The following is a 20,875-nucleotide window of genomic DNA, read 5'->3' as shown; positions in this document are numbered from 1 at the left end:
TGCGGAGGTGTGAAAGCCTATTGGCCCTGCCAAAGAAGCGGAGTACGAGCAGACCGGTGGGTTGCCGTGCTTGGTTCTGGCGGAGGCCCTGGACATCTAGCCATGCAGTATCGCTGGCTTAGGCAATGGGCCCCATATCCTGCAAGACCTGTCGACCAATGCGGCGCCAACTGACAGGCCGTAGGTAGGGTATGCGAGCGGCCAAACGAGAGTTGTGTGAAGGCCTTGGAGCCGAAAAGTTCATTGACTTTCAGGCACCAGACATAATATGTATTGTGCGGAGGTCAAGCGCGTTCCTAGGTACGGAGTCCACGGCGTTGTAGTCACGGCATTCACCAAAGAAGCATACATTATGAGACTGCTCCTTCACCTCTGCCCCCCAAAGGACCATAGTTACAGTATTGTCGGGCTGCGGCATGATGCTTCGGTCAAAGCTGGAGCTGCACAGTATAGTGCTGAATGAGTTGAAAACTGTGGAAAGCATCGTTGATACAATGAAGGATGTCGAGGAAGCCCTCAATTTCACGGCGAAGGGGTCTGGTACATGTAAGTGAACCCAGGTTGCGCTCTGATTAGTAGGTGCCTAGGATCTTGTGCTCATCCCGCAGCCGTAGCCGTAGCTGTTCTTGACCAAGGGCGCGTTTGCGGACTTTGACAAGTGTCTACGATACAGATCTTAGGAGGTCGAGTCGTCCCGAAGGTCAGCTGAAGGAAAGCTGGATCGAGACGGGGCATATTTCCAGTTACGGAGCGGGTAGGAGGTAAGCAGCTGGGTCGAAGCATATGCATCGCGGCACAATTTTGCAGTTTCTGCAAGTTTCGAAAGCATATCAGGATGTCGCACCGTGACGGACTTGCACAAGGACTGTATTCTCGACGTGAATCAGCTTTGTCGTGTCTGAGAATCTGTTTGGATCCAAAACATCAGCATCGTCAAGATTATTGAGAATCTGTCCCGAGCCAGAACCAGAGCATCGCCAAGATTACCCATGAGTAGCCGCTGCGCAAGGGATACAGTATCATCCTTTTGCAACGGTTCAGAATGCAAGTTGATGCTCCGAAGAGGAAATATCGAAGCATTCGATTTATTGCGTCAGATGCCCAGCCAACTTGCCTGGAAATGCCTGCGCCGCTTTAGTGCCCTACACTGCCGCCTTTTCACTTCTCTTCCCGAGATGGATGTAGGCACGACTACAACAGGCACGAACAGGGAAACAGACATTCATAGTTCGTATTCCGCACAGCCAAAGAATGTACCTTCGCTCGACGTGGATCCCATGATTCCTAATCAAACGCCTAGCGCTGGGTCGCGAGACCCAGGAAAGGCTACGACATCGAACGACCGGCGGAATAGCGCCCTATTTCAGGCGGGCCCAGATCTTGAGCCCCCAAAGGTTCCCTAGAAATGACAAATAAGCGACCAGACGTACGCGCCGCTTTAACACCCTTCGAAGCAGCATGGTCGCTCCGACTTTGATTGGCGGCAGTGTCGCGCGAGCGTACATGGTCCCCGACATCCAAGCATCTGGGCTGCAGAGGATGGGTGCTGGTTGAGGTAATCAACGGGCTGAAATAGAGGGCGGTCAAACAATTCCTCCGATGCGAGCCTTGCTACGGAGTAACTTATATAGAGCGCACCTGTGTCTCTGCTATGAAAGGTATGTCCTCCATCCGTGACTTTACTTTGGAACAGGAACATCACGAGAAATGGCCGCCGCCACGAAGAAACCCATCCTCTACTACTTCGACCTCGGAAGCAAAGGCAGAGGAGAAGTGGTTCGGTAAGACCCTGCTGTAACACCAGGATGCCCTCCCTGAGCCCAACAACGGCTGATCAAGCCTCAGTGTGTTCCTCAGGGAACTCGGCATCGACTTTGAGGACAAGCGCTACGCCTACGACGAGACATGGCAACCGCTGGGCAAGGAATTGCAGCAGAAGGGGTTGAGTCTTACGGGGAAGTTACCCGTGCTAGATATTGACGGTCATATCTTGTCGCAGGTACGGGCTTGTGCTTGCTCTGCTGTCTGGTCTGGCCAGGTAGCCACTTTTGAATAACGCGCCTGACTTGTGTAACGTGTGCAGCATATTCCCATCCTGAGGTACCTGTCGCGTTCCGTTGGAGGGTATGACGGCACCTCCAACTATGACAAGTGGCTGGTTGATGCGGTGTCCGACATCTATGTCGATTGGCGGGTCCGTGGTCCCCAAGCATTCCGAATCGGGGACTGGTTATGGTGGCTGATGCTTCGACAGGAGAAATGGGTTGCGAATCTCTCCGGGAAGGCACCCAACTACAAATCCGAGACCGTTCCCTACTTCTACTCGATCTGGGACAAGCTCTACTCCAGGAACGCCGGTCCGTATCTCTTGGGCAACCAGGTTACATACGTCGACTTCGCGGTCTTCCAGGCGTTGGACAATGACGAAGCGGTTGGCGCCGCTCCTGTACGTTTGATGGTCGTGAGTTGAGGTTATTCTTTGCTAATTTGTCTCACTAAAGGCGTCGGTCCCAGAGACGCTCAAGGCTTTGCGGAAGGCCGTCTCTGAGCGTCCCAACATCAAAGAATACATCGCTGCAAGGGCCTGATGTTGGGGGGTTTCGCATGGCCACCGACTACGGGTCGGGGCATCGTGGGCATAGGCGAGCTTTGGTGACGAAAAGGATACCTTGTGCACGCGCTGGTTTCTTCCCCATGCTTTCTGCTGTACGCCTCTGCCCTCATGGGGGGACTGCACAGACCTGTCGAAGTCACGTCCACAGGCGAGACGGAAGGACATTGCTGTCGTGCTGAAATAGTAAGAGCAGTCTCAACGCTCGGTGTCCATAGCTAGCGGTAGACTGCCTGCTCTAATGACTCCATTGGATTTCTCAACGCCATGCCGTGTTCAGACGGTCGGGCAAGTCCGCACCTCATCCTCGTGCGACGCATGTTCGACCCGAGGCGAGGCGTGATAGGTCGCCTTTCCCAAAATCGTGGGTCGGCTTCCACCCTTCATCTTCATATCAACCACGTTTTAATTAATTACGCCCGTACAACGCTTCGCACACTCTACGGCAGACTAATTATCACACCTCTCAAAAGCGCCGCCGTATCAAAATGTCACACTTTTCCACAACCCAATATGACAGCTTTTCAGGCGCCTACGACAGCGTCAACGACCTGCCGATCACCCGCGCAATTGTGCCGAACGTGGAACGGCTGGTGGGACCGCACATCCAAGGAGCGCGGGTCCTGGAACTGGCGTGCGGAACGGGGTTCTTCACGCGCCACCTGCTCGACTGGGGCGCGTCGAGTATTGTCGGCGTGGACGTGTCGCAGGCCATGATCACTGGCGCGCAGTCAGAACTGCAACACCAAAGCCGGCATCAAGGCAAGTACAGGTTCATGGTGGCCGACTGTGCGACTCCCTTCACCGTCACGAGCGAAGACGGGGCCACCTCGCTGGAAGGGCAGTTCGACCTCGTCTTCGCGGCGTGGCTGTTAAACTACGCGCCCGACCTGCCGACCATGACGGAGATGTTCAAGAACATCGCCAGACACTTGGCCCCTGGTGGGAGGTTTGTCACGGTGCTGCCCCACCCGGAGGAGGATCCGAAAATCTGTATCGACCATGTCAATGCGCAGTACGAGCAGGGGTACGGGTATCGCGTCGAGCTGCGCGAGGAACTCCCCGGTGCGTACAAGGGCTATTTGGTCGAGCTGAAGTTCGACACGGACCCGCCGGTCGAGTTTGGGAACTACTACCTCTCGATGCGCGTGCACGAGCAGGCTGCCCGGGACGGTGGGTTGGAGGGGAAGTTGACGTGGGAGGAGATCACCGTGCCTGAGGATCAGGAGGTGTTGAATGGGTATATGAAGGAGCCGATCCCGAAGGGGTATCTCGATGAGTGGCTGAAGTACCCGGACTTTGGGATTCTCGCTGTTGAGAAGGAATGAGAGGTCATGTGTATGAGGGTGGATAGATCATAGAATTGAGACATGCGCGATAGAGCGAGCGACGCATGCAAAGACAGGTCAACAGACGTACTCTGTATTCATCGCCGGGCCGAACAAGATGGGTGGTCTGACTGCGATACCCGGAGCAGAGCACTTGAAAATCCACACCGTCCTCTGAAGGACTGAACCCGTGTGGATGAACGACGCTGGGAAATCTCGACATCTTCACCTAATGTACAGACGTGCAGGCGCGCAGTCAACTGTAAAACATGAAAGAAGTGTTGTCCACGCATAGGATGGTCTCTCTGAGGTTTATCTCGGAGACGAGTCAGTCTACATACTGAAAGGTGAGTGAGTGAGTGGTGAAGTTTCCGCCAAGCAAGAATGAATCCCCGCCAAGCTCGTTTTATAGCGCGCTAAAGCGGCCCATCGGTCTTGGCATACAGTGTCACAACGTACACTTCGTATGGCCTATCACTAATTACTCTGTGGACACAATCCAACGCACAACCCATCCAACGACCTACTCGACTCCCGCGCCGGGGACAGACATTATTCAACACCAGTGCAGGTATTCAAACAAGAGCCTCGCGCCACAGAGGGAACACCCGAAGAATACAGTACAGTGCCATGTTCGGATCCTCATCGCAATAGCAGTCGATAGGGTTTGGGTGATTGGAATGATCCTGGAACAAAGGCCACGACCCAAGCAACAACAGGAAGAACAGTACAGTATTCATCCAAAATGACGACTATCCCCCACGTGTCCAACTGGATCAACGGCGCCCACACCGCCCCAGCGCAGCAGCGCGTCCAAGTCATCAACCCAGCGACAGAAACCCCGCTCGCCACCATCGACGCCACGCCACGCGAAACCGTCGACGCCATCCTCGCGCAGTCGGTGCACACGTTCCAGCACGGCGCCTGGTCGCAGTGCGACGCCTTGACGCGATTCGCCGTGCTCTCCCGAGCGGCAACGCTCCTCCGGTCTCGCATCCCCGAGTTCGTCGACCTCGAGACGCAGCAGACCGGGCGGCCCGTGCGCGAGATGCGCGCCCAGCTCGCCCGCATCCCGGAGTGGCTCGAATATTTCGCCAGCCTGGCGCGGACGCACGAGGGCCGCGTGCCGCCCTTCAAGGGCCCCGTGGTCAACACCCTCACCCGCCTGCCCCTGGGCGTGGTCGCCCAGATCACGCCGTGGAACCACCCGCTGTTGATCGCGACCAAGAAGATCGCGGCCGCGCTCGCCGCGGGGAACGTCGTCGTCGTGAAGCCCTCGGAGATGGCGCCCCTGTCCGTGCTCCGTCTGGGCTTCCTCTTCCAGGAGGCGGGACTCCCGGACGGGACGTTGCAGGTCGTGTGCGGCCACGGGCGCGAGACGGGCAAATTTCTCTGCGAGAGCCCGCTGCTGGCAAAGATCGATTTGACCGGCGGCATGGCCACCTATCGGGCCATTGCGCCGCGGGCCGCCGAACACATGATCCCCGTGACGGCGGAATTGGGCGGGAAAGCGCCCGTGTGTGTGTTCCCGTCGCTGGACGTCGCGCAGGCCGTCAAGGCCGCCTTGTTTGCCAGTTTTATCGCCAGCGGCCAGACGTGCGTCACGGGCAGTCGACTGCTCGTGCATGCCGAGGTGTATGAGCGGTTCGTCGACTTGTTGGTCAGCCGCGTCGAGGCGCTGCGCGTGGGTGATCCCACCGACGGCCGCACACAGATCGGCGCCGTCATATCGCAAGCGGCGGTGGAGAGGTGCGCGGCGTTTGTGGACCGTGCGGTCACGGAAGGAGGCAAGGTCCTCTGTGGTGGCCGCCCAACCAAGGTCGGTGGGAAGGGATTCTTTTTCGAGCCCACCGTCATTGAGACTCACGCCGCGTCTGACCTGTCGTGCAACGAGGTCTTTGGTCCTGTCATCGCGCTTATCCGGTGTGAGTCCGAAGAGCATATCATCAAGATCGCCAATGAAACCTCCTTTGCGCTGGGTGCTTCGGTCTGGACGAACGACTTTGCGCAAGCGCACCGCGTGGCGGAGAAAATTGACGCTGGCATTGTCTGGGTCAATGGCCATCACCTCAACGATCCTTCGTCCCCCTGGGGCGGCTTCAAGGAGAGTGGCATGGGCAAGGAGAACGGCGTGGAAGCGTATGAGAGTTACACAAAGGTCAAGAGTACTGTCTTCAATTATGGGGTTCCTCCGACGTGGTTTGACGATGAGATTGAAAATGCCCGTTATGGGTAGGGAAAACGAACAGGCAGGAGTGTGATTTCGTCAAAGGTTCCAACGATCTGATCGGCCGAGGAGCTGGCTTTGTTGATATTCACCTCCCAGACATACGTCGCCGTCAAGAATCAAGAAGCCCACGTCAAGACTTACATGCCTCACACACAGCATTCTTGCCGACTTATCTCCTTCCGTCTGCCCGTGTACTGTGATCGTAACTTGTTCTCCAGCATGGAGTGCAGTAGGTGGTGGTACTCAACCGCTGCGTCCGACACAACCACAGACCCTTGACTATTCGGCCACGTGGTCGGACCTTGGCTTTTCCTCACGTCCTGCTCTTGCAACCTCATATTCTTGTCCAAATCTCAATTGACTTCGCCCGCTCTGGCCGAACGGGATGGACTGGAGATGTACTCAAAGAGATGTTCAACAGCAATGGCTGGTGTTGAGACCGTCGGCGACTGGTGCGCGAATCCCAGGCTGGTGGCAGGAAAACGGTAAACAAATGCCCAGCCTGAGAGTAGAAACTGCAGCACCCAGCAGCTGTCTCGGGCTGGCTCTTTCCGGCAGTGGCGCGGCTATCTTATCATGCGCCCTCCATGGTTTCTTGATCGTACTCGCTAGCTTGCTTCGGATTGCTCGTCCCATGCCGTGCCAGGCTTTCCATTCCCGAGACTTCGCTGTTGAACAATATTCAAGTTCAGATTGGCTGTGCACGTCCGGTCTGCGCAGTTCAGTGGTTGGACCACCAGGACGCGTGTGGTGAGGATCACGCTGCATCAAAACGAGCGAGTAATGCCTCTTGTCCGATTATACTCCCACCGCGGCCAGCACAACGGCAAGAACGAGACACACAAGGAAGATCAGCCACCGACTCTTGTGACCCTCGTCCATGAGCACGACTGTAGCGGATCCCAATACGAGAAGCGCCGCCGTAAACGACAGTGGGTGCATCCCAGCCCAGGCAGTAGAGAGGAAGACCAAAGATCCGACAAAGAGCGCGCACATCCACTTGTTCCTCCTAAGCAGCCAATCCCGGATGCTCACTCGCCACTTGAGACGCCACTTGAGACGCCACTCGGCGGCACGAGACAGCGGAAGTAGTTTGGGGTCGAGCATTTCGTACGTGATGCGCCCGCCCTTGAGGTCTTGACGGATGCACTTCTGAAGTTCGGCGTTTGAGAGCATGTCGCGGCCGGTCTCGTCCACGTCTCTCTGCATGCAATAGGCGAGGTCAAGGACCGCGCGCTGCAGGCCCATCGACCGTCCAACCCGGTCGAAACGTGAGTGCAGGAACGCATCCAGCCACAGGGCATACATGCCCACAGACCAGGCCAGGAAGACGACGATGAAGGAGAAGAGGGCCAGGAAGGAGAACCCCCACTTATAGCTTTCACCCTCTGGCTGACAACGACCGCGAACGTTCAGCTCGTCGAGTTTGTACGTGAACTGTCTGTTTGTGAAGACTGGATCGGTGAAATTGTGGAAGGGTTCGGTGCCATTTGCGCTCTTCCAGTAATAGCCAAAGGGCCAGTACCACCAGTCGGTCCCGTTTGAGTTGCCCTGCCTGATCCAATATTCGTCCCAGAAGATGGGGGTGATGAGCAGGCTCGGTTCAGTCAGATTGACAAGTTGCCCACTGTAATTGAACGTGGTATCCGCGTGGACCTCACCTAAGAAACCGTAGTGGTAGGCATACTCGGAGACATGCCAGTAGAGATCGCACATGGGCTCGTCGGCGGTGGCTGACCAGTCCAAAGTGCCATTGCGAGTCTCTACGGGCCACGCGTTACCGAGGCAATAATCTGCATCCGCGGACCACTTTAACTGGGAGATGTCTCCATAACCACCACTCCTGCTTGTTGTCACCTGGTAGTCCTTTCCGAGTGCTTCGTCGATTCTGTGCGCATCATGGACGATGTACCTGACCATGGCGAAATTACTGTACTGCACCAGGCTGCCGTCGTCGACTTCCACAAAAGACCCAATGTTCACGGAGTAACCAGTTATTGCGCTCAAGATCGATGGGAAGGCCAGGACAAAGCAAGCACTGATGATCATCCACACAACAGCTGCCCTAGCCTGAGCAGTCTTGTTCTTGAAGAGATCCCTTGCTAGCTTGAAATTAGCGCTAAGCGAGCCGCTTTGTAGAGTAACGGCTTCGAAGGTGCCATAAGATACCGGAGACGACTCCATGGATCGTACCAGAGCCTTCGAGTAGACGGTGAATGCGATAGCGGCAAGGAGCGCCTGACCGCCGCGGCCGATAATTATCTGTGGTGGTCAGCAGGGGCTTCAGGTACTTGTTCACGAATACCCACATCCCAGCCGACATCGATTGTTTTGGCCATCGAAAACGAGAAGTTGCCGAAGCCTAAGATGATCTGAAAGAAGCCTGCGAGCTTCCAAATGTCATAGTCTCGGAAGCCGACGTAGAAACCGCTGTCCGGTTGGCAAGCGCCGCGGACCGGATAAAGCTTGTGCGATGAGATAATCGGAAGGATGGCCATGGTAGCGACAATGAAGAGAAGCGGGCAAATCAGTGTAATGGACCGCCATGCAAGATGGTACCACCCGACGCAAGCGAGAGTTTCGCAAACGGTGTGATGAACGCTTTTGAGGTCGGAAAAGGCTTCCCGAAAGAAGGCTTTGGATCTCGGAATGGCTTGTTGCCAAAATTCTCTCGACAGGCCTTGCTGCAAACTGGACGAGATCTTGGACGTCGTTTGACCTGTGCGCCTTCGAACGGCGGATAGATGACTGTAACGACTGGCGGGAGTACGCACCCTTTCGGTGCCGGATTCATCGAGGTCGACGCCAACATAGCTGCCTCTCGTGGCGGCGAGCATACTGTCGAGACTCGGCGTCGGTCTTTCCTTTGTGCTGAGTATACGCGCACCGGCGCATGAGCGCTGGAGACGTCGTGCCGAGCATCGGAAAGAGTTTGCGACGACGAGTAGCTCTTATGAGGCCGGACACTTGACAGGGCCCCCGTGGGCCATGCGAATGATGCCCTTTCTGAAGTACGGGGTACACCGAAACCCCGTATCCCGTGCCTAAAGCTCTGATTGGACGCCATGTCACGCTTCAGTATAGCAGCCTCGCTACCCTGCTAGCCTCGTTGATTGTGATTTGCAGGCCTTGTACTGGGGCAGCGCAAACAATGCTCATGAAAGATGCGCTTGGCGCCTTCGGGGGGCCTGAAGACCCGGTCCAAACCCGGCCGAAACGTTCTGTCTCACTTTAGCGACGAGCCAGGTTGAACGGTGTGCCAAGTCTGTCGAAGCCGGCCTGATTGACAAACATCGCTGTGGCTTAGCCGGAACGGAAGGAGAATAGGCCGAATTGCCATGAAGGAGTCCGCCAGATTCCAAGCAGCAAAGCGATCGACCACAGAGTACACAGTAGTTGCCAGTCCCAAAGAACTTGCACAAAGAACGTTCCTGCTTCAAGGTGCACGTCTGTGACCTCTGACAACGCGCTGTCGGTCTCGGTAAAGCAGCTCCCCCGGAGATGAAACACGAACTTGAAACACACCCCTGTGCGAAAACGAGTGCTGCGAGGTGGGCAACAAGCTCCGACCCGGGTGGCCTCAGAAGACACCGACAACGAGCTCAACGGGAGTCGTCGAGGCTGCACACTTGCAACTTGTACACCTCCGGAGACAGTATCAGTCTGTCTTCTCACTCTAACATGCCTTTCGAGGCCTCCTGTTGTCGCCGTCAATCAAGATTTCCATCTCGGTGGTGTGACTTAGAACCTCCCGCCCATCCAGACCGTCAGAGAGTTTTTCGCTGGCTGTCTATGTCGTAGCACTGAATGAACCCGCCGGAGGTGCTTTGGAAGAACACTGTCTTTCCGTCGAAGAAATATGCTGAGGCTCTTGGGTGGGGGCCCTGGTATTGCTATTCGACATTGCTAGAACACGTAATTGTAGCTACGAGGTCTCCAGCTCATCTCTTGATATACTGATAGTACCATATGTGGCTTGCTTTCGCTGGCGACGAAACATTGCGGTCAGAGACAGTCGGGGAGACTGATCACACGGATCTGATAATATACTGAAGAAGCATCAAGGGTGCGGTAGCGTCAGGACATGCCGTCGGTTGCAGCAGGATCCCGGCCCATGAAGACCTTGAACAATCTTTTGCTGACCTGAGGACCAAGTCTCTTGTCACTCCACCCGCCATCCTTGTTCACAGTCTTGCGCACATTCTCAAGCAACAGATTGCCGTGCTTGTCGAAGCCTTTAACGAGCTTTCTGATCGTCTTGAACTCCTCAACTATCCCATACGCCATACTTGGAGTTACCCTCTGCACCTCTTGGAGCATCTTTACAAAGGTATCCTTCGCGTCGTCTCCCGTCCGGACCTGACCGCTGTTCATGCAAAATGATGCCGACTTGAGGTTGTATTCAAGCTGCGCCACCCGATAAGGTCGGACGGCAAGGTGTTGGGTCAAGGCAGCTATCTGAGAAGCCGACTCCGTGGGCGTCGGCGAGTGATGTATCAATATCGGCTGATGCACCAACTGAAGGTGTAGGAGCAGGTCGTCAACGATGTCGGATGTGACATGTGAGAGATCCAAAGAGTCCGAAAGTGGCTTCTTACGCTTTCGACTTCTGGCTTGTGACGAAGCTGGTTCCGCATCGGCATCGGCTTGCAACATCTGAGCACGAACACCAGCAGTATATGCTCGATTCTTTGCATTGACGTTCTTTTTTAGCCAGCTGCGCAGCCCTTCAATGAGATAGACCGGAATGCAATCGCCGAAGCGCTGCCGTATGGATTTGACATGTGCATCAAGGTTGGCCTTCAGGTCTTCCTCTGTTCGCATGACAGAACCCTCAGCGCCAGACCGTGCGACGGCAGCCACAGCGACAAAGTCTCTGGCCGACAGGTGAATCAAAACATGCTTCTCCTTGACAACCCGACATCTGGAAGTCGGTTCCCACTGGTCCACTTCGTCGTTGTACGTCGAATTTACTTTGCGTCGCCACGTAACGATGCTTCCGTGGTGTTCTTGATCAACGCCGTCATCAGCCAGGCTGATCTCCTCGTTGATATAGTTGACCTCGACCTGGGCAATCTCCATGCGCTTTTCGACCTGGGTGCCAACACTGGTATCCTTGAGGAGGCTCGACATATCCAGGATCATTTCGGGCGTCGCATCTTTCTTGTTGGTTCGTGACTTGTTGACTTTCGCGAGGTCTGCTGCCTTCCGCTTTTCCTTTCCCTTTTGTTCCTTTTCTTGTGCCTTTCTCGCCTTTTCAATCTCCTTGGCTGCCTCTTTGTCGGCCTTTGCAGCTGCCCTTTGCGCGGCTCTTTCACTAGCTTTGGTGGCCTTCTCGGCTTTCGATAGCTTGGATGAATTCGATGACTTGGCGGTCACAGGGCTGGAAAACTCAATATCGTCCACATCCTTGGCAGTGGCTTTTCTACTCGCATTGCTCCTTCTTTCGTTTAGTTCAGGGTTCGCGGAGGTTCTTTTCTGACGTTTACTTGGTCCTTTTGTAAGGTTAGGCAGAAGGTCTGCTGGTCTGCTGTCATGCTCCAGTTGTGGCGGGGTAATGCTTGAATCTCCCAGATCGTCATCGAAGAAGTCCTCTAACACGAACTTCGTGGTGGTTTCAGCGCCAGTTTGCCTTGTCCTGGTCGATGACAGTAGTTCTGGTGCAGAGGACGAGTAGGTGATCTCGTCTAAAATCTCGATGTCGGTACTCGGCTTCCAACAGTTTTTCAGAGAGTTCCCAGCAGTCGTCTCCCTCGGAACGTCTGTCAGATCGTCATCGGAAGAGAAGTTGAAGTCGAGTCCACGGACATTTTCAGTGGCAGATTTCGGCTGTCTGAGTCGCGAATTTGACCGTACTTCCGGGCTTAGGCGCGCTTTTTTGGTAGGCCTAGCGATACTGAAATCTAGGGTGGTATCATCGTCGAACTTGTCAAGATCAAGGTCGAGCTTTTCGGGTAGCGCTATTCTAGTTTTGCTGGATCCAGCGCCAACTCTGGTCCTCACTGGGCTGGGTGGCGCACTGGAGGAAAGAAGGATCACCTCGACCATTGCAAGCTCCAAAGTTGGACATGTATTTCACGCAGAAGGACAAGAGTACCTCAAGAGCACATAATGTGGAAGCCGAGATCTTCAAGTCGAAAGCAGCAAGAGCGGAGGCAGAGTGAAACTACTGTTAAGTTTTGACGTTGCCGTCGGTGAGAGGGTGGGATGGCGAGAGGGAGCCAAGGAAGGCCCGATTGGGCCAAAGAAAACAAGCGCGACCATGGAGACGCGCACCCCTATAAGACGCGTAAAAGGGCACGTAGCGGGAAGTCACGTGATAGTAGGATGTTGTAGTAAGTTGTGCTCGGTGGCCTCACAATTTATTCACCAATTGATGACGGCTTCTCAATAAGAAGTCTAAGTGTGGTCGGTCTCTACACCCGCTACCTATGATAATTATTGGAAAACATCTTTAGCCCTTCATCAGTGTCTCCGTGCATTCTCTTCGCCCGAACGAACTCGGTCGCTCTTCTGTCTCCTTGGCCACCTTTCGCCTTGACGACGGTTGCAAACAAAGCTGCCGCGAACGCAGCAACAAGAGAAAGCCCGAAGATGATGTCCTTTCTCTCGAGGAAGGTACTGCGCTTGTTTCTGAGCATGGCGTCCAACTCATTGCTGAGTTTCTCTGCCATAATCACCCTTGTGAAGTAGTGGTGGACTCTTTTGCGCCCATTGTGACTCATGCTCTCAAGGTCTGCTGAGCTCATCCCATTCAAAATTTTGTCTATCACAACAGTCCATTCCTCGACTTTAGTCACGTCTCGCAGCCAGCCTGTCTCACCTTCGACAATGGTTTCCAGAGGCCCGCCCGTATTTGAAGCAAGAACGGGCAGTCCATGCTGCATAGCTTCCACGGGTACAATACCAAAATGCTCGTTGGAGGGAGTGTATAGTAGCAACCGAGCATTGTTGAGAAGTGTCTCCTTGAACGGCCCGGGTACGGATAACAGAAACAGTACTTGAATGTCGTCGGGGATACCCAAGGCTGTAGGCACTGTTTTGGCAGTGGCAGCTGACAGGCCGAATCCCTCTGCCATGTCGACCAGCTCTTTGTGATAATCGACGTTCTCAGAAACTCGCTGATCATACCCACCAGCTATGATCAATCGGGTCCCTTTACGGGCATCAGCACAGAGGTTGTTATAAGCCCGTATAGCCAAACCAATATCTTTCTTCCGTTCGAAACGGTTTATGCTAAGAAGGATTTTGAACCGTCCGTCCCACAATGGCGTCTCTTCCGGTTCCACCTGTACCTTCGTCTCTTGGATGTTGACGCACGGGTATATGACGCCTAGAGACTCTGAGAGGGCCGGCCAGACCCTCGACGCAACTGATTTCGTGAAATTGGAGTTGACGACGATCCTGTCACTTGCGCTCATGCTCCATCCCTCAAACCAGTCGAAGGGATATCTGTATGCCTTTTTCAAGAGCCCTAGCAACCCACTTGTCCGCCGGTCCGCAAGCAGTTGGTCAGGAAAATGGCAGTAGAAGAGGGTGCGCTGGCGGCGCGGAAAGAGCCATCTCAGTAGGGGCACGCAGGCCGACAGCTGGTCGACCACGAACACATCGGGTTCAAGTCTGTTCAGCTCATTGCTCCAGACTGCGATCGAGAAGACGAGATGTATCTGGCGGAGAATCGCGAGGAGAATATGGAAGCGGTTTAGGAACGTGGGGGGAAACAGGGTGTTTCCGCGAACTCTGACATCAAGGGTGCCTGTACTCACCGAGCTGTCAACTCTTTAGCTGTGATTGAACGTAGGATCAAGCACGGTACTCACCATCTCTGGCCTCCTCAAAGCAATGATTGGGGTCACAGTGAGAGGTGAAGATGGTGACCTTGTTTCCTTGCTCTTGCAAGCCAACGGCAGCATCAACAATTAGTCTCTCGGCTCCACCGATTCCGAGATCTGGATGGAAGAAGACAATTGTCCTCTGTGCTGCTCGCTGGGGAACCGCGCTCTTCTCTGAAGCAGACATCTTTGCAGTACACGGCACCCCAGGTCCAGAGCGCATGCGGTAGGGCCGATCTCACGAATGCCAGTCAGAGCAATTTGACGTCGGCTTACCTTCCGTGCGCAACTAGCCGGATCGGCCGCTCTTTGGTTCCACAGGCGGATCTTCCGGGTTGATGAGCTCCTCTCTCATCCTACTGAAACATGCACAACATGTCGCACAGCAGGTGCGCGTCAGCTCCGGGTCGCTCCTTGGCTCCGACGCATGCAAAGGTATCGATAACTACTGTGGTACTTTGTAAATGCAATCCAGCACCTCTGGGCGCCGCGCGGGTAATTTCCAGGCAAGATAGGACTTCGGCTATTTCTCTAGAGAGGGCCATGATTGGCCACTTTGTCCTCCGCCGGTCTCCAACGCGATGGAAGACAATCCGAAGTGGAGACTCAGTATCGCGAATCATGCCCACCGAATCTATACGCCATACCTAAAATGTGAAAACGTGCTTGGGGCTCCGGACGCAAACGCGCATGGATGTGCAAATGGTCCGTTGAGGTCAAGCTGAGGCTCGTGGAGTACGTATACCTTCTTGTAGCTCCTTGTCAACTGCATCATCGTCTTTCTCACCTTCGTTGAGTCGCACCTGCGGGTGGTTAATTGCGCCTTCGCTTCTTCACCCTGCGCAGCTTCTTGTTGTTGAGGAAGCCGCGTCCTTCGTTCAAGCTACGGCCTTCAACTGCACCCAGATATTGACTGAAATCTCTCGCTTGTTTCCTTCAAACCCCTTGAGTAGTTCAGTTCGATTCCTCCACTACCGAAGTAGCAGGTTGATATCACGACCTCCTGAACAAGATGGCCCAGGTAAAGCAGTCAAATCAATACAGTGCTCTTGACATGTGCTAACCGGTGGAATAGCTCCAGACGACCCTGCTCGCCCTTATCGCTCTCTTTACCTCCTACGCCTTTGCAGTCTCTCCTCTGATTGTCCAAGGTTCCGACTTTGTCAACAGTGTCGATGGTACCCGTTTCCAGATCATTGGTGTTGCGTATGAGACAATAGACTTCCGGCTGGAACAATACAATGCTGACACCTGCGCACAGCTATCAGCCCGGTGGGTCATCCGGCTTCAATCCCGGCTCTGGCATTGACCCCTTGAGCGATGCCGACGTCTGCCTTCGAGATGCCGTCCTCATGCAGAGACTGGGTGTGAACGCTATCCGTGTTTACAACCTTGATCCCGACCTGGACCATTCTGCCTGCGCCTCCATCTTCAACGCCGCTGGCATCTACATGATTCTGGATGTCAACAGCCCTCTGCCAAACCAGTCTCTGAACCGCGGCGCACCCTGGGAGTCGTACAGCTCGACCTATTTGGAGCGTGTCTTCGATGTGGTGGAATCCTTCATGCACTTCAACAACACCCTGGGCTTCTTCAGTGGTAACGAGGTCATCAACGAAGATTCTGTCCCTGAAGTACCCTCCTACATCCGCGCCGTTACCAGAGACCTCAAGGACTACATCGCCAAGCAAGCCCCTCGCGAGATTCCAGTCGGCTACTCTGCTGCCGATGTCCGTCCCTTGCTGATGGGCACTTTCAACTATCTGTCTTGCGGATTGGACAACGATACGAGCTCCAAGATCGATTTCTTTGGTCTCAACTCCTACTCGTGGTGTGGTGATGCCACATTCCAGTCTTCTGGCTACGATGTCTTGGTTGGCGATTTTAGTAACACTACTATCCCCATCTTCTTTTCCGAGTATGGCTGCAATCTCGTCACTCCCCGCCAGTTCAGTGAGGTTCCGGCCTTGTACTCCGAAGACATGACAAGGGTCTTCTCCGGTGGGCTCATCTACGAATACAGTGAAGAGCCCAACAATTATGGTCTTGTGAACCTGAACGAGAACGGGACCGTGTCAATCCTGCAAGACTACAACAATCTTCGGGAGCAGTACAACTCACTAGATGTCGCTATCCTTGAAAAAGCCAACGCTACCGCGACCTCATTGACCCCACCAGTCTGTGCTATCAGCTTGCTTGCTGGGACCAACTTCAGTAACAGCTTTGACATTCCTGCTCGCCCCGACGGTGTCGACGACTTGATAGAGAACGGCGTTAGCGGTAACTTTCCTACCGGAACTTCATCGGTCACGGATACCCAACCTACACAGACTGTGTATGACTCCAACGGCCTGGAGATTACTGGACTCGAGCTGAACATCTTGCCGAACGACGAAAGCAACTTGCCCGGTAACAACACTAGTGGTAGCACACCGTCAGGAACGCCTTCGTCATCGTCAACTCCGTCGGCTACCGGTGACGGTAGCCAGCCGTCGAACACCAATGGTGCCGCAAGAATTGGCGATTTCACAGCAGGATCGCTTGTCATGGGGGTGTTGGCGGTCAGTCTATTTATGCAGTAAGATCAAACATTGTGACGAACGGAGTGAAAAATCAGTGTCATGCGCTATTGTCACACATCCAGGACACTTTGGTTGCATCTTCAGGAATGCCTTGGGCAGATTACGTTCTCTTCGGTGGACATATTTGCGGAAGGACTTTGCAGGCCGAAGTCTGAGAGAAGATAGACGTGGTAATGATGATTAGATGAGATCAAACCGAGATGAAGACAGAACTCTGGTCAGAAGCTGCAATTGATATGGTTAATAGCTCTCAAGTCATAGCAGACGGCAAATGTCATCGCTGCCAGCCAACCAACTTGTTCAACTGTCAAAGGGTGGAATTTGCATTATTGAACCTGCCGCTTCAGGAGAGTGCGACACCAACGAATTATTTCTCCGGCCGTGCTTGTTACGCGATCGAGGTCTGGAGCGTGGAGAGGACGTTAGGTAGTACTCGTAAAACCATAACCGACCGAAGCTTTGGCGGTGGTGGCGGTGCGACGAGCGTTCTGCGACCAAGATCTGTGGCTCGTGAAGCAAACAGGATCGAGAAAACTTCTGGTTGTTGGTGGCATCACGAGCACGAGTACCCAGTACCGTCTTAGACTAACAAATCGAGCCGCACGACTTTTGTGGTGGCTTGGGTGTGTGCATGTACGCAGTACTGTCGTACAGTTCCACAGTACTCCGTACTGGGCAATGTGCTGTCGTCGCCTGGTCCGGGTTGAAATTTCTTGAATTCAGCTCGATCGGAAAGCACTTGTTCTGATCGCACCAATCAATTCTCAAGGGTGTCATTCGAGCGCAGGCGCCAGGCGGGACGTGGGCTGGCTTGTTATGTCATGACTGTGGCGTAGGGGGCACTTCCAACCAATCATATACACATGCAAACGCCACTTGCGCGGTCCCTGCGTCTTGGGGCCGAGGAAAAATGATGCAGTCGTTGATCGACAGCCACAACAAAACGTCACCCGCCAACTTCTGAGTTCATCAAACCATCAGGGAGCAAGACGCACGGACTGAATGGGACCTCCTCACACGAGCTACAAAGAGGCCCCCAAACCCTCTTTCGTATCCCTCGTTGTCCGACCCAGAAACCACACCATAGCACACCTCCAGCGATAGTCTTGATACCCTCACACGCCGACCCCAACGTAACCATGGCTTTCGGTGGTGCCGTCCTCCGTTTCGGCCAGACTGGCCTGCGGCTCCTCGAGTTCGCTTCTTCAGCCATTATCCTCGGAATCTACAGCTACTTCCTCGCCGTACTGGCTCAGAAAGACATCCACATTCCAACATGGGAGAAGGCGGTCGAGGGCATGTCTGGCGCTGCGGTACTGTACACCATCTTCGGCGTTCTGTTCACCCTCTTCCTCGGCGGGATTACCTTCTTCGCACTCATCGCCATCATTCTCGACATCTGCTTCGTCGGTTGCTTTGCCGCCATCGCATACTACACTCGCCATGGCGCAAACTCATGCCGGGGCATCGTCAACACCCCTCTCGGGTTTGGTCCAGATAGCGAGGCCGCTCCCGGCGCCGGTGACTGGGGTTACGTCTGCAGCCTGAACACCGCCGCTTTCGCCATGGCGGTTTTGAACATCTTCCTGTTCCTCATCACCGCGATCGTTCAGGTCCTTCTCGCCCGCCACCACAAGAAGGAGAAGCGTTTCGGCCCGAGCCCAAAGAACAACTATACCAAGGGCACTGGTCGAGGACCATTCTGGAGGCGCAACAAAAAGGTCCGCACTACTCGAGACGCAGAGTTGGCCACCGGCACTGGGGCAGGCGCGGGTTATCGTCCAAGTCACGAGACCGGTATGACCGGATCTACCATGCACGGCGGACATGCACCTTTCTCTACCGAGCCGAAGTACGGGCAACCTGGCTACGGACAGAATGTGCCCTACAACCATCAAGCAACGAATTATTAGGACATTGCTCAAGGGTTATGGTCCAGTGACCACATCAATCATTCGACCAGATGGTCATGATACCACCTTTCTTATCACTTTAACACCATACCCATCCGTTGAAGTGTACAACATCGGCGAGTCACGCATAGGGCATGGAGGGTGGTGCAACACGAACGAGAGTTGCCATGTACCAACAATACCAGCAGCACTCTTCAGCCAGGAGTTTGCATGATGTTACGATAGAATGTGTATTTGTACCCTAGCTTATTAGCTGCCTAATTGAACTATGGAAACTCGACAACCGGAACGGGTCAGTGATGATTGCTCCCGATGTATTTGTCCTTCGGCTCCCACGCACCCGGGCAGCACCAAATTTGAGTCGGAGACGCTACCTAGGTAGACGTGTGTAACCGCCAACCGTGCATGTCGCAGATTCCTGTGTTGCATCGCGTTTCGTCACGTCAAGTCGAAGAATTCCAATCTTCCCAACATTGCAGTTTTCACGGCGTGCCAGTCGACGACATGCAAGGCGCAGATCGCCCGACACTCACTCGGGAGTTGTTTCATTCCATCCCTTAGAACGTACGCCAGTAACGAGGATTCGCAAACCCACATTCATCGGTACGACTACGCGGCACGCACCTCGTCAGGTACCAAGTACGAGTGCAAGGTACAATGCAAGGGACCCAGGCCACGAAGCGGTGGTCAGCTCGGGTCGAACAAGGGCGGGAAAAGGCTAAACCCGACATGCCTATTGGTACAAATACAACAGGGGACAAGCGATGCCGCGGGAAGACGGCCTGATGATGATGATGAGGAGGAGGAAGAGTCAGGCGTCCCACGACCCCAGGTACATACTGATCCTGCTCGGCTTTACCCCGTATGGCAGCAACATATAATCTAGGTTCTGTGCTCAATATCACTCATGTTCGTTCGCCGCATCTACTCATCAAGGAGCGCAAAGCATGACCTGAAATCGCGTGAGTAGACACAGTCAAGTGCTCAACAGTCCAGCAGCTCCTCACTAGCTAATTATGAGCTCGTCACGGGCTGAGCTCGAATCCGTTCACTCACCCGCACCCGCACCCACATCGGAGCACGACACCGACAAGCATATTCGGCACAAACTATCCAGCTCTGGTGTGGTGGTGATCAGAGTGTCCGTCTCGGAGAAGTATATTGTTTTGAGCCTGGACGATAAGACCATCCACGTGTTTTCAGCAGCTGGGGAGCCTATCGTCGTGTTTCGAGACTATCCGCAGAATGCCTGGTCATTGGCTTTGCGTGACGATGTTCTCCTCTCTGGCGAGATAGGCGGTGGGATTCGGTGCTGGGATCTGGCCGAGCGGTACGTGCCACCGTCGCTGTCACCGTCACTGACTCCTTGATGACTCTCTGTGAGGCGATTAAGCTGACTGAGCGGCCGTCTCACCCCGTCTCATCTCATCTCATCTGGTAGGCAAGCAACGCTCATCTTCCATCTGAACAGGCACCTCATAGGGAGTCTCCCTGGACACACGGAAACCGTGCGCGCATTGGGCTTTGCCGACGCAACGACGGCGGTGTCGGCGTCGAAGGATGCGCTCCTGAAGATCTGGGACCTGGGCACCGGGTCGTGCCAGGGCACGCTCTCAGGTCACGGAGACTCTATTCTCGATCTGGCCGTCGTCGGAGAATACGCAGAATCGGCCAGTAAAGACGGGACTGCCAAAGTGTGGAGCCTTCGCGAGCCAAGGAACGTGTCAACCATGTCTGGCCATACTGGACCCGTCTACCGCGTCATCTGTCACAGTGACGGGATCTTAGAGAGAGTATATACCGGCAGTATGGACCACGATGTCCGTATTTGGGATCTTAGCACTGGACGGCCTCTCGCGGTTCTGAAGGGCCACGAGTCATTGGTCACCCACATCTGTGTCAGTAGCTGCGGCATTGACAGCTCTGCCGTGGTGACTGGCGGTGCCGATGGGAATATCATCATCTGGTCGTGGCAGGACCATTCAATCCTGCATATGATCTCGAAGGCGCACGAAGGGGCAGTGACCTCGCTTGATGCAGGGGACGGGCACATTCTGAGTGGTGGGAGTGATGGCACCGTCAAGATGTGGGACTTAAGGACCGGCAAATTGCAGCGACGTCTAGGAATGAACACCGAGGCGGTATGGAGTGTGTCTTTGGGTCGAGGAGCCAGCCAGAGCCATGCGGCCATTGTAGCGTCGGCGCAAAGATCCTCATCTCCAGTGGGAGAGTCTCATGATGCAGTTCTCGATGTGAGTGAGCCATGGTCGACCTCTTATATCTCCGGAACCCTAAATCGAAGGGCTAAAAAGCTGACATGGGAATAGATCTGGCCTCTTTCCTAGAGATGGGTCCAGGAACATGCTCACCGCCTCCGCG

At 54.5% G+C, this 20,875-nt stretch overlaps 9 protein-coding genes across 9 annotated transcripts; 6 read left to right on the top strand and 3 right to left on the bottom strand.

Annotated features, from left to right (window-relative positions):
* Positions 1-1,707: 1,707 nt before the first annotated feature.
* G647_07367 (uncharacterized protein) lies at positions 1,708-2,588 on the top strand (the record flags this gene model as incomplete). Its single annotated transcript, XM_008731683.1, has 5 exons — positions 1,708-1,781; positions 1,846-1,999; positions 2,084-2,194; positions 2,255-2,446; positions 2,502-2,588. 5 exons carry the CDS (start codon positions 1,708-1,710, stop codon positions 2,586-2,588), a joined length of 618 nt encoding a protein of 205 aa, XP_008729905.1.
* A 511-nt stretch (positions 2,589-3,099) lies between these two features.
* Positions 3,100-3,939, top strand: G647_07366 (uncharacterized protein; the record flags this gene model as incomplete). The annotated part of the gene is made up of 1 exon (XM_008731682.1): positions 3,100-3,939. One exon carries the CDS (start codon positions 3,100-3,102, stop codon positions 3,937-3,939), a length of 840 nt encoding a protein of 279 aa, XP_008729904.1.
* Positions 3,940-4,684: 745 nt separating this feature from the next.
* On the top strand, positions 4,685-6,175 carry G647_07365 (uncharacterized protein; the record flags this gene model as incomplete). Its single annotated transcript, XM_008731681.1, has 1 exon — positions 4,685-6,175. The coding sequence occupies one exon, from the start codon at positions 4,685-4,687 to the stop codon at positions 6,173-6,175; it is 1,491 nt and encodes a 496-aa protein (XP_008729903.1).
* Positions 6,176-6,967: 792 nt separating this feature from the next.
* On the bottom strand, positions 6,968-8,667 carry G647_07364 (uncharacterized protein; the record flags this gene model as incomplete). The annotated part of the gene is made up of 2 exons (XM_008731680.1): positions 6,968-8,431; positions 8,479-8,667. The coding sequence occupies 2 exons, from the start codon at positions 8,665-8,667 to the stop codon at positions 6,968-6,970; spliced, it is 1,653 nt and encodes a 550-aa protein (XP_008729902.1).
* A 1,579-nt stretch (positions 8,668-10,246) lies between these two features.
* Positions 10,247-12,217, bottom strand: G647_07363 (uncharacterized protein; the record flags this gene model as incomplete). Its single annotated transcript, XM_008731679.1, has 1 exon — positions 10,247-12,217. One exon carries the CDS (start codon positions 12,215-12,217, stop codon positions 10,247-10,249), a length of 1,971 nt encoding a protein of 656 aa, XP_008729901.1.
* Positions 12,218-12,594: 377 nt separating this feature from the next.
* On the bottom strand, positions 12,595-14,188 carry G647_07362 (uncharacterized protein; the record flags this gene model as incomplete). The annotated part of the gene is made up of 2 exons (XM_008731678.1): positions 12,595-13,925; positions 13,990-14,188. The coding sequence occupies 2 exons, from the start codon at positions 14,186-14,188 to the stop codon at positions 12,595-12,597; spliced, it is 1,530 nt and encodes a 509-aa protein (XP_008729900.1).
* An 825-nt stretch (positions 14,189-15,013) lies between these two features.
* Positions 15,014-16,583, top strand: G647_07361 (uncharacterized protein; the record flags this gene model as incomplete). The annotated part of the gene is made up of 3 exons (XM_008731677.1): positions 15,014-15,022; positions 15,077-15,207; positions 15,263-16,583. The coding sequence occupies 3 exons, from the start codon at positions 15,014-15,016 to the stop codon at positions 16,581-16,583; spliced, it is 1,461 nt and encodes a 486-aa protein (XP_008729899.1).
* A 1,139-nt stretch (positions 16,584-17,722) lies between these two features.
* G647_07360 (uncharacterized protein) lies at positions 17,723-18,496 on the top strand (the record flags this gene model as incomplete). The annotated part of the gene is made up of 1 exon (XM_008731676.1): positions 17,723-18,496. One exon carries the CDS (start codon positions 17,723-17,725, stop codon positions 18,494-18,496), a length of 774 nt encoding a protein of 257 aa, XP_008729898.1.
* Positions 18,497-19,512: 1,016 nt separating this feature from the next.
* G647_07359 (uncharacterized protein) lies at positions 19,513-20,823 on the top strand (the record flags this gene model as incomplete). The annotated part of the gene is made up of 2 exons (XM_008731675.1): positions 19,513-19,826; positions 19,968-20,823. 2 exons carry the CDS (start codon positions 19,513-19,515, stop codon positions 20,821-20,823), a joined length of 1,170 nt encoding a protein of 389 aa, XP_008729897.1.
* Between the last annotated feature and the right edge of the window lie 52 nt (positions 20,824-20,875).

Source organism: Cladophialophora carrionii (genome assembly GCF_000365165.1).
Source record: "Cladophialophora carrionii CBS 160.54 unplaced genomic scaffold supercont1.6, whole genome shotgun sequence".
Taxonomy (NCBI): Eukaryota; Fungi; Ascomycota; class Eurotiomycetes; order Chaetothyriales; family Herpotrichiellaceae; genus Cladophialophora; species Cladophialophora carrionii.
This window is presented reverse-complemented; position numbering and strand designations above follow the sequence as displayed.